Raw genomic sequence first — 11,823 nt, forward strand, 5'->3', positions numbered from 1 at the left:
TTATTATTATTATTATTATTATTATTATTATTATTATTATTATTATTATTATTATTATTATTATTATTATTATTGGCCAGAATAAAGGACTATACTACCTATAAATTGCAATCCTTTCCAACTTAATTGCATTAGTATAGAAAACAAGGTCCATCATCAATGAAGGGTTTCCCTTTCCCACACTTCATGTGCATTAAAGCTGAGAGGACCCACATTCTCTATTGTAGCACTTTATTATTATTATTATTATTAGTTAAATTCCCGTGTAAAAATACGAATACTTAAATAATTATATGAACAATGATATTATTTTATAAAATTAATTCATTTACAACATACACTTAATTATTAATCTTTATACTGTTCTGATATTATCATAATCAAAGTGAATAAATAATTTATCATATAACAATATCAAAACAACACTTATAATAATTATTGAAAATTGAGACATAAAATTTAAAAGTCTTTAATGATACGAATTTAGTTGAAAAAATAGTCTTTAATTTTCTTTATGATGTGAGATAACAAAAAATTATAGGTTTACATAAGGAAATATAGTGTATCAATAGATCTTATATATTTACATCCAATCAACAAATATTACAATGTGTTAACTCTTTCCTTAAATATGAAGTTAAGTATCAAAATTTTCCATGTTGATGATAGGAAATAGGTTGAAAAGTTTTTAATAAGAGTGTGACACGTATCACAAGCTGTTTTTTATTAGTATATATTTTATGGATTATTGATTTATTGATTATTAATTATTGATTTTTTATTAATTTTATGATTTTACCGTAATCACCCTCAATAAAGTAAATATTTCCTCTCCCAACCACACAAACCAAATGACAATGAATCAAATCAGTCAAAAATTAATCTTATCAATTATCAGATTTATAAACCTAATCATATTAAAGCAAATCCACTCAAAATCATGTACAAACATTATCAGCCTTTCCAAATCAAATCCTACTTTTCATTCAATTATATTACATACTCAATGCCAACTTAAGCCATCGTAGTAACTCAAAATTACATATGGCAATTCAGTTCGAATTCGACCCTAGTCGTACTCGATCTGAGAAAAATAATTTGATTTGAATCCGAGGAAAAAGTTATCCGACTCCGACTCCAACTTTACGATCCAAGTCCGAGTTAGAGACGGACCGAAGTTGGATTTTATTAAAAATCAGACGTGACTAATTCAAGCTCTCTCTCATACTAATTGTAATTTTCGATTTGAATAACTACTTGGTATTTTTATTTAGATTAATCTATAAGAATACGAAAATCAGATAAAGAGAAATAAAATACGCCAAATTAAAAAGCGAGAAAATTTTGTTAAATTGTAGTAGTAGGACTATTTCTCTTGTTAAACTTGAATTCAAAGTACATATATTTTTGTTAAATTTTATTTGAAAAATATATTTTGTTGATTTTGTAGGCTTGAAATTCATTAGTACAATATCACAACGATTAAGGTTGATAATAATCCGACTCCGCATCTGACTCCGTCCGAGTTGGGGTAAAATTGGAGTGCATATAATCTGACTCCGAGTGAAGTTGGACCTAAAAACAAAGTCTGACTATTATCCGGATCAAAATTGAAGTATGTATAATCCGAGCCGAGAACGACTCATTGCCATCCCTACTTAAAATCATCAAAACAAACATAAACATAAAAAGGGCACAACATAATAAGGAATCAAAAACTTGATAATCAGTTTGAATTTTAAATGGATTACAATGTTGTACAAAAAAAAAAAACCAATGTAGTGGTAATAAAAACCATTACAAAGCTCCTCTTGTTTAGATTACTGAAGATGTTTATCTTAATTAGGGGACATTTTGAACATGTTCAACATGTTCGAATGGATAGAAATTCAAAATTTGGGGACCTCAATACTAAATTATGTAGTATCCCAAAACATTTAAATGTTTTAAAATACAAAATTGTTAAAAGATTTGAATTTGCACAAGATTTTTTAAGGATTTATCAATTTTTATTCTGCCTTGGTCCTAACAGTGGTATTCCAAATTTTGGATCAGTTGCTTACTCTTACTCCATGAGGCAACCATCCCGGTGTATTCAGGATTTCATTAGTTTAGAATTGGCTTTTTTTTTTTGAAATAAGTAAAAAATAAATCTAAAAATAAATTATAATTTTAGATAACAAACCCTATAATAAAAAAATTATTAAAACAAGATAAAAACAAATTTCCTAACTTTATTGAAAAAAGGACTAAGAAATTTGAAGAGACCAAGTTGTTTCGAGAATTGTACTCTTAATGGAAATGTAAATGAAAATTTAATTATTAGAAATAAAAAGAAAAAAAGAGAAAAGTCTTATAAAGCTTTTCATAGGTAGTAAATAACACGTGGCTTAAGTTTTTATTGTATTATTAGAAGTTATTATTATTATTATTATTATTATTATAACTACTTTTTGATGAATAAAATTTTACTAGAGGAAAAATCACAATATAAAATTCGGGCACATTCCAAGATAGCAAAACATAAAACGATACACCATAACACGAAAATTATTAGCCTATACAACAACGTATGAAGACAAGAAAGTAAACATGAGCCTCAACAAAGTTAAGTAGTTGAGCCAACATGTAACCTCATCGCACAATAATACACAACAATCGGCAGCAGACCACGCTTGGAGAGCAGCAGCAAGCCAACAACCCAACAAACGAAATTTGGCAGCAGTTATGATCAGTGGACAAAGTAGTTTTACATATACTAATCACCTAATAAAGAAACTCAAGTCAAGCACATGCAGTAAAAAAAGAAGTAAAAATGAATTGTGTTTCCTTTGACTAGAATGAAAACCTTGTTCATCCTCATCATCTTTATCACCCTCAGAAAAAAAAAGGTTTGAGGTTTTAGAAAAAAAAAATAAAATAAAATAAATAAAAATAAAAAAAATCAATTGTAATCCTATTTTACTCATCAAAAGGCTGTGCCAGATTTCATTGATAAACATTTGAACACAAAGAGTTATAATAGGGAGACTCGTCATGATCATACCCATGCCCCTTATAAGAAACTATGATCAGGATTTAAGGAGAAAAGAATGACGATAACTAATACTTATAAAGAAGAGTGCGGTCAAAGAGTCACTTGATTCAAGTAAGATCTTCAAAGAGCATCAGAACCTGCAACAACTCGTAAAGTTTGCAACTTAGACACACGATGACCTTTAACAACAAATCAAAAATAGAAATAGAAATAAGAAGGATATAAAGGAAAAAAAAATAAAAATAAAAAAAATAAAATTAAAAATAAGAAAAGAAAGGTAAAAATATAATAGGGAGAGTATTAGTCAGAAATTTGAATATGACTTAACATCTATGTTTACCCATTCACAAGCATACTTCACAAATATTCATTTAAGACTATCCAGTCCAGTGATTTTTATGACTTAACAAAATTTGAATATGACTTAACATCCACTATTTTATCTACCTCTCCGACAATCAAATTCCTTTAATCTTCTACCTAACTAACTTTGTTCTCCTACTTTAAAATTTATTTACCCCTTAAATATTCACCCTCAATCTAAACGGGGCCATAGAAGTAAGAAAATTTCAATGTTTTCTAATCCAAAATCATGTGCTGAAAAAGGAAATCTTCTAGCAATAAAAAAAAACTACCTATTCTATACCACCTTTTACAAAAACTACCTTAACCGTCAAGTTTTGGTTTGACCAAACAAGTTTTTTGCACGTGATGTTATAATTGCACTTAAGTGACGATTGCTCCACTCTCCATAGCTTATTCCTTTCATTCTATTTGCTTCTCATTGTTCATGGTGTTAACCTATGCATGCAATAATTTATTCAAGGTGAAGATTTAGCATTTACTCTTCTAATCTATTGATAAGTTAATTGTTCTTCATCAATTGCATTAAACCAACAAGGTATAATTTCTTCTTCTCTTTGCTGCATGGATATGTATAACAATCTACTTCTCACATTTTCTTACTCCTTTAAACCAACAAGATTATATTTTTTTTTTATCAATCTAAACACAAGTTCATCTTTAATTTGTTAATAATGGCTAAAAAGAGGAGAGTGGTGAAGAGAATTACATTTGATTTTAAATAAGTAACTAAATACGGGTATTTTTTTCCTTAAATTTCTTGATGGTTTGTTATGATTTAATTGATTGACCTTGTCTTTAATCTTGAATTTTTTTAATTTTTTCTTCTTTTGTGTGTTTAATTGTAGAAACTATACTACTATTATTTAACCTATGAGATAATGAACCCAATCAATATTAGATGGTTTTGATGATTTTTTTGTTAATATGAATTACAAGACAAAGTATAGACAATTAGATTCATCTATCTAAATAAACCTACTCAGCCCCTTATTTTGGTATCCAATTCAAAAAACTTGTATGTCTTGAACCTCCTTTCAGGATTCTCCTGGGTCCACAAAATTTTCTTTGCAAAAGGAGCAGCATAACCACACTTATCGACCTTCCATTTTCCTATTGAAGAATATGAGGGCATGGTTAGAATGCAATAAATAAGGAAGAAGATGTAAGAGTTAGGTAATAACAGGGGATGAAATCTACTTCAAAATATGGAAAATGGACTTAATTAATAAGGGTAGGGAAAAGAGAAAAGAAAAGGAAATTGGAAGGAAAATAGAACAAATACAGAGGGAAAGGTAGATTTAGTAACATCACGTGGGAAAAACGTGCTTGGTGAAAAAAAAATTTAAAGGTCAACAATCGGATTTTTTCACGTGGTAGAGTTTTGCATACGTTTGGGTTATATAAGGTAGTTTTTCACAAAAAAAATTAGAACAAGTAGCTTTTTTTACAAAAGGTGGTATAGAATAGGTAGTTTTTTATTTATATATATACATATATATATATATATATATATATATATATATATATATATATATATATATATATATATATATATATATATATATATATATATATATATATATATATATATATATATATATATATATATATATATATATATATATATATAATTTTCTCGAATTTTAATGTATTTTTTTAACAAACCACATGTATTTCATTTTTTCAAATTTGATGCAATATTTATCGTTTTTGATGAACATTATCACTAATGTTAAGTATTATTGTAAACATTATGATTAATGTTAATTACGTATCGAGACTGTCGCTCCTACTACAAATGCTCTAATTAAATATATCATTCCCTTTTTAATCCATTGAGTATTATGACTTATCTCTAACTAGTCAATCACTCGACTGAGTCGTTGCCCGACGGAACGGGTTGCTTCAGTAATCTGTTTGGTAGAATACACAAGGGACAGCTAATCCCAAGGCAACTACCGACCAAGATTTTGCTCGATATCTTAACGGGTCGTTGAAGTTAAGAGTATGCATACCCCCATGGTGGCCTTTATTAGGATTTCGCCAATGGAGACCAAATTACCCTATTAGGTACCAATTTTCGATTTTCCTTATTAGGAATATCCTTTTCACAACTCTATTGGGTATTCCAAACCAATTCCTTAAAATAAGTTTTTATTAATTTTTAAATTAGTTATTTGTGACAAACCTAACCAAATGACGCTATATTGTATTTGTAAAGTTATTTATCTAGGAATGTAAAAATGAAATAATAACAAGTACTTAAAATGGAGGAAGCATAAAGTATGAATTATGTACTATAGGCGACTATAAAATAGCACATATACTATGAAATAGAAAATAAAAATGAGACTTCTTTGTTTATACTTATGGGGATTAACAAGTCACATGCAATTTCCTTGCTCACATTTACTTTTTGAAGAGCAGTAGTATTATAATGTCACAAACTTTCATTTAATAATACTTTAACATGTGTGTTCATATTAGGTTTAATGTAGATAAAATTTGAATAACTTTCTAGGGTATGGCTATGTAAATTAAAGGTAATATGGAAAGAAAGTCTACTTTCTGTTTTGCCTCTCATACGATTTGTTGGCTGCTAATAGTAATTTTGTTACTTTTACGATAGAGTAAACTCAACGCAACACGGCGTACTTCTTGACAAGGATGATAGATTAAAAGGTAGAGCTCGAGAGATTAAAAAAGAGTACAAGAAAGACCGAAGATTTCTTAAAGGATATGATTGTAAAATTATACTCCCTCCGAACCATAATAGATGTCTCATTTGCTTGGGCAAGGTTATTAAGGGTGGTGTGGGGTCCATTAAAAAGGTGGTAGTTGGATATTTTTAAGTAATTCGACTAATTGTTAATGATTCTCTCCTTTTGCTTAATAAAGTAGATAGAATGAATTTTGGAGGGAAAAATTGGGTTTCACATTGTTTGGGAATTAATTGACATTATTACATTTCCGTAATTGTTATAATTAACCAACCATTAAACTACTTAATTTAAATTACAAAAAATTACATCAAATATATTACAAAAACCATCAAAATCATAAAATAAACTAAGTCTTCAATTCTTCCTTGATTTCTTCAACGTTTTTTGAACTGCAATAGAAAACGAGCAACCCTCTCGCCACATGCGCATGCGGAAATTTAATCTTTCGTTGACTTCAGATTTATAGAAAAAAAAACACGGTATGCATTTAGTGTTCAAAATGAATTAAATAGCTACAAAATAAATTGATCAAAAGAAGCCATCAATGAAACTGGAAGAAAAATACACTCATGAAAAGAAGCCATCAATCCAGAGAGTTGACAATTAGTTTTGGTGGAAGGGCGCTAAACTAAAAAAAAATTGCGCCTGTACAACACCTCAAAACACCAAGAATCAGTGCATCTATATAAGACAGCATTAAATAAAGAAATCAGCACCTCCAATTAATTTCCACCAACCCACATTGAAGTACATAGAATGGTTATAAAAAAAGAGCAAGATAATTTTAGTAAGACTCAAATAATGCATGAGCTTTTAATGTCACTAAACAGTAAAGGGAAGCCAGCATACGGGTTCATCAATGAAATTGCCAAGAAGTACGATGTGCATAGGAGGACAATCGGAAGGATATGGAGACAGATTCGGGATCAAAAAAATAATCAAGTTCCAATTAATGTCAACAACAAGAAGAAAGGCAGCAAAGGAAGGCCATCCATCCCCTTTGATGAAAACAAATTCAAATCAATTGAAAAGGTGAAGAAGACAACTTTAAGAGCACTGTCAAGGGTCATGGGAGTTAGCCAAACCACAATCTGCAGATGGAAAACAAAAAAGTACTTTCGAAAGCACACCAACGCCATCAAATCATTACTTACAGACAAAAATAAACTCAACAGGTTAATTTTTTGTCTTAGTAGTTGCATTTTAGATGAGCAAACAAGCAACTTCGCATTATATGTCAAATGTAGTGCACATGGATGAAAAGTTGTTTTATATTACAAGGACACAACAAACATTTTATCTAACTCAAGATGAAATAGAGCCACATAGAGAAATCCAATCTAAAAGATTTGTCCCCAAGATCATGTTTATGTGTGCCGTCGCAAGATCAATCTTTTCTAGTGAAGGTGAGATGATTTTTGATGGAAAGATAGGCATATTTCCTTTTACACATGAAGTGGCAGCACAAAGGAGTTCAAAAAAACAGGAAGAGAGGAGAGCCAGAGACCAAACCAATACAATCAATCACTAAAGATCACACAAGAGACATGATTGTGCACAAGATACTACCAGCAATTAGAAGTAAATGGCCACCACATTTAAGCAAAACAATTTTCATTCAACAGGACAATGCTAAACCACACATTTTAGATGATGATGAAGTGTTTAGAGAGGTGGCCACACTTGATGGATTTAGCTTCCACTTAGTGCAACAACCTCCTAACTCACCAGAAATGAATGTGTTTGACTTAGGGTTCTTTAGGTCAATACAATCGTTACAACATCAAAAATCAGCATACAACTATGCACAATTAGTAAAAGCAGTGACTATAGCATTTGACAATCTGAAACCAAATGCACTGAAAAATGTATGGATCACACTACAAGCATGTAAAATTGAGGTTATTAAGAAACTAGGTGGTATAGATTATGACATTCCACACATGAGCAAATCAAAACTTGAAAGGGAAATGAGACTCCCACATTGTTTGGGGGTACAACAGGAAACCATTTATGAGGTAGTAAGATATCTGGACACAAAGGTGGATGAAACTACATTTGAGGTCATTTTATTTTACTTGGGGATCAAAGACGAAGCCGTTTTCCATCAACATCATTTAACAACAGCAACCACAGAAGCAGCAGCAGATATTTCAGCAACAAATGAAGCAACAGCACCAACAAAAGAAACAACAGTACCAACACCATTTCCATGTACATTAACAGAAGCAGCAGCAGATATTCCAGCAACAAATGATGCAACAACACCAACAAAAGAAACAAGTACATTAACAGAAGTAGCACCAGCATGAACACCAGTAACATGTAAATAGGACACACATGAGTATACTTTTGGGTTACCTTTTGTACTCACTTTTGGGTTACATTGTAAGGTAAATGTCTAGGTCTAAACACGATGTAGACATTAAATCATGAAATTGTTTAGCCGTAAACATTTTGAAGGAAATGTCATATAATAATTTATTGATGGCTTCAAAAACAAAATGAAAACAAATTCATCTCAGAAAACAAATTGAACTCATCACAGATAACCCAAATCCCATACTAATTGCCTCCTACATCTGGTAAGAACATAGCCTCCTAAACATAATGTTTGGTGGCTTATGAACTGAAAACCCTAGATTGGTGGTAAAATGAATGGATTTAAGGATTTTGTAGCTATAATCAATTGTTTACACTAAAAAAATCATAGGGCAACAAAAACAGAACACGAACATAGACATGCATACCATACAAACCACATAAACAAAATCATCATTAGTCATACAGGAAAGATGTATCCATACGCGAAAATGGGCCTCGAACATCTAGATCAGAAAACAATTCATCATCATCCAATGATTCTTCATCTAAGGAAGGGAACAAGTTCTCAATGTATAGATCTTGAAGATACAGTTGTAAATCAAACATACCCTGTATTTCTTCATCTTCAGAAGTTATATTTCTTTCCCATTTAGGATCCGTTTCAACAGAAGTCGTAGAAGATGGAGGTAGGCGATTGTAGAAATCGAGCCATGGGTTAGGAGATCCAATCGTAGGATCACTTTCTTGGGACGAAGACAAACAAGAAAGACAAGACCTTGGTGACGCCATGTTCGAAAAACCCAGAAAAGTAAAGAACAAACCCAGATTTAAAAAACCCCTAAAATTATTAGGGTTTCAAAGAAGACGAAGATGGTGGAAAAAAAATGAAGATGAAGATAATAAACCGTAAACAGTAAGAATGGGGATGAAGATGAAGATCATTGAAGAAGATGAAGAAAAATACAGACGTTGAGGATGAAGATGAGAGAGAGGGAGAGATAGGGTTTCCGTAGAGTAAATAGGAGAATTAAAAAAGGGAGGAAATGATTAAGATTATTGATGTTGGGTTATATTGTTAATTATTTTGGGTTAGTAGGGTTTACGGGGGTAAATTCGTAATTACGTGTGTGAAGTAAGGGTATTTAAGTAAAAAAAGATTGACAAATATAGAAATGGGACAACTAAAAAAGACATTGCCAAATAAGAAAATGGGACATCTAAAATGGTTCGGAGGGAGTATGAATAATCAAAACTTAATAATTGAGCTGGCCTGGTACAAAATTAGAATGAATAAAAAAGAAATAATAGTATTACATTGAATAATACAAGTTGTTGGAGTAAAGAGCATAATACTCTTTTTGAATACAACTTAGAATTATTAATTTCATACAACATAAACATAGCATTAATAAAATAGAAGAAAACAATTAATAATGAAATTGATTAAGGTAGTTTTCAGGGCAGGCAGAAAACATTGATTATCCTTGGATTATTTGATTAAACATAAACAATATAGTAGCGATTACTGAATTAGAAAAACATTATCAGATCATTGATTAGAACGAGGCAAGATGCTTCCTAAACCAGTCCAGTAGCTCTTGATTTTTGCCAAGTTGTCTAGTTTCTCAGTAGCGGTGCCAGGTGTGTAGGTGACACGAGCATAGGTATCTCCTTTGAAAAGGTATACCGAATTCGGATAAGTATCATGATCCAAAGAAAAGGCACCATCTATGCCATTTTCAAAGATAGTCCCTCTTAAAGTCACCCAGTTTTGGCGTATGGGGCTACTGTTCAACAGTTTTCCAGCACCCTCATAGAAGATACGAGCATACTTATCTCCCTTAAATAGGTAAACTTCATAAGGACGTGATGTCTCAAATGCAGCATCCAACCCATTCGCAAAAACAGTACCCTTCAAATAAGGGAATACCTCTTCAATTGGGGAAGGCCCTACCAGGAGCTTGTTCTTTGGGTTTTTTAGACCGTAAGACCATTTGGCACAAAGGTTACCGGAGAAGATAAATGCAACTCCTTCTTCTACAGAAGGGAAAGCACAATCTATTCCTTTGTCTCCAAAAATTGTGCCCTTAAGAGATGAATATTGATTCACTTTGGCTGGTCCATATAATATTGTGTCATTATATGTACCTGGATTCACTTCTTCAATGATATATTCCTTCTTCATGAATATATAAGCTTGGTTTTTGTGTCCTGATCTGAAAGCAGCGGTTACATAAATAGGGCTTGACATTTTCCTTAATTCCTTTATTTCTTTAATACTTGAAAATCCCTACCCCTGCGAAAATTTTCAACTACTCGTGTCAATGTACAAATCATTTTTTGGTTATTTGCATTGCTTTTATTCAATTTATATTTATATTCATCAAACAAAATAAATACACCGTATCTCTTTACTTTATTATTATTATTATTATTATTATTATTATTATTATTATTATTATTATTATTATTATTATAGTTTAGACACAGGGAAGGGAAGTGTAGATGAGCTAGAACTAATAACCAATCAGGATCATTATTTCATCTAAGCTTAACATGATTATATACAAACATAGAGAGATTAATTAATACAATATACAGTTGCTAACTTGAAATTAATTAAGAAAAAAAAATCTGATTTCAGTGATTAATTGAATGAACTAAAAATGATCTTAATAGAACACTAAAAAGGAAGAAAGAGAAGAGGAGTGTGAGTTTGTATACCTCTTGAATTAGTTTGATAAGTAAAGGCTTGATATTCAATCGGAGATGAAATGGAAGATTATTTTCATGGCAATATATTGATGATTACAAGTGGGGTATTAACAACTTATCATATTAATCAAGTTGACAATTTGCCTTAAATTAATATTCTCGTATTTAGGTTCAAATAATTTGATCAAGGGTTACTTATTTTTTTTGGTGAACTATCATACGTAATACTACATTTGTGTTCACATTGCTAATTTAATCTATTTTTACCCTGTTAAATTGATTAATTATAATCTTAAAATAATAACTTATAATCTTAATTAAATCTATTTTTGCGGCTATATTGAAGGAAAAATCTTCATTGTCATGAATTAAAATAGGAAACTTTCAAATGGCAATCTAAAAGTAATTGATTTTTCTTTTGGTGGACAAAAAATTTTCAAAATTCACATGGTAACTCTGAGATTTACCATATAAACATCATTAGATTTTTTTTATAAAAAGAAGCATTAGATATCTATTTGTTTTCACTCAATAATCATGAAAACAAGAATTACTCATCCCTTCAAGTTTAAGGTAAAAAATAATTTCATTTTCCCCCCAAAATAAAAACCCTAGACATTTCCTAAAATCTAAATTAATTTCTGCTATTAATTGATG

General features: G+C 30.5%; 1 protein-coding gene across 1 annotated transcript; it reads right to left on the minus strand.

Moving 5' to 3' along the window:
* Positions 1 to 9,720: 9,720 nt before the first annotated feature.
* On the minus strand, positions 9,721 to 11,222 carry LOC130820910 (albumin-2-like). Its single transcript, XM_057686457.1, has 2 exons — positions 11,176 to 11,222; positions 9,721 to 10,747 (listed from the first exon to the last, which is right to left on the minus strand). The coding sequence occupies exon 2, from the start codon at positions 10,700 to 10,702 to the stop codon at positions 10,001 to 10,003; it is 702 nt and encodes a 233-aa protein (XP_057542440.1). The 5' UTR covers positions 10,703 to 10,747; positions 11,176 to 11,222; the 3' UTR covers positions 9,721 to 10,000.
* Positions 11,223 to 11,823: the final 601 nt, after the last annotated feature.

The sequence above is a fragment of the Amaranthus tricolor genome, chromosome 8 (assembly GCF_026212465.1).
Source record: "Amaranthus tricolor cultivar Red isolate AtriRed21 chromosome 8, ASM2621246v1, whole genome shotgun sequence".
Taxonomy (NCBI): Eukaryota; Viridiplantae; Streptophyta; class Magnoliopsida; order Caryophyllales; family Amaranthaceae; genus Amaranthus; species Amaranthus tricolor.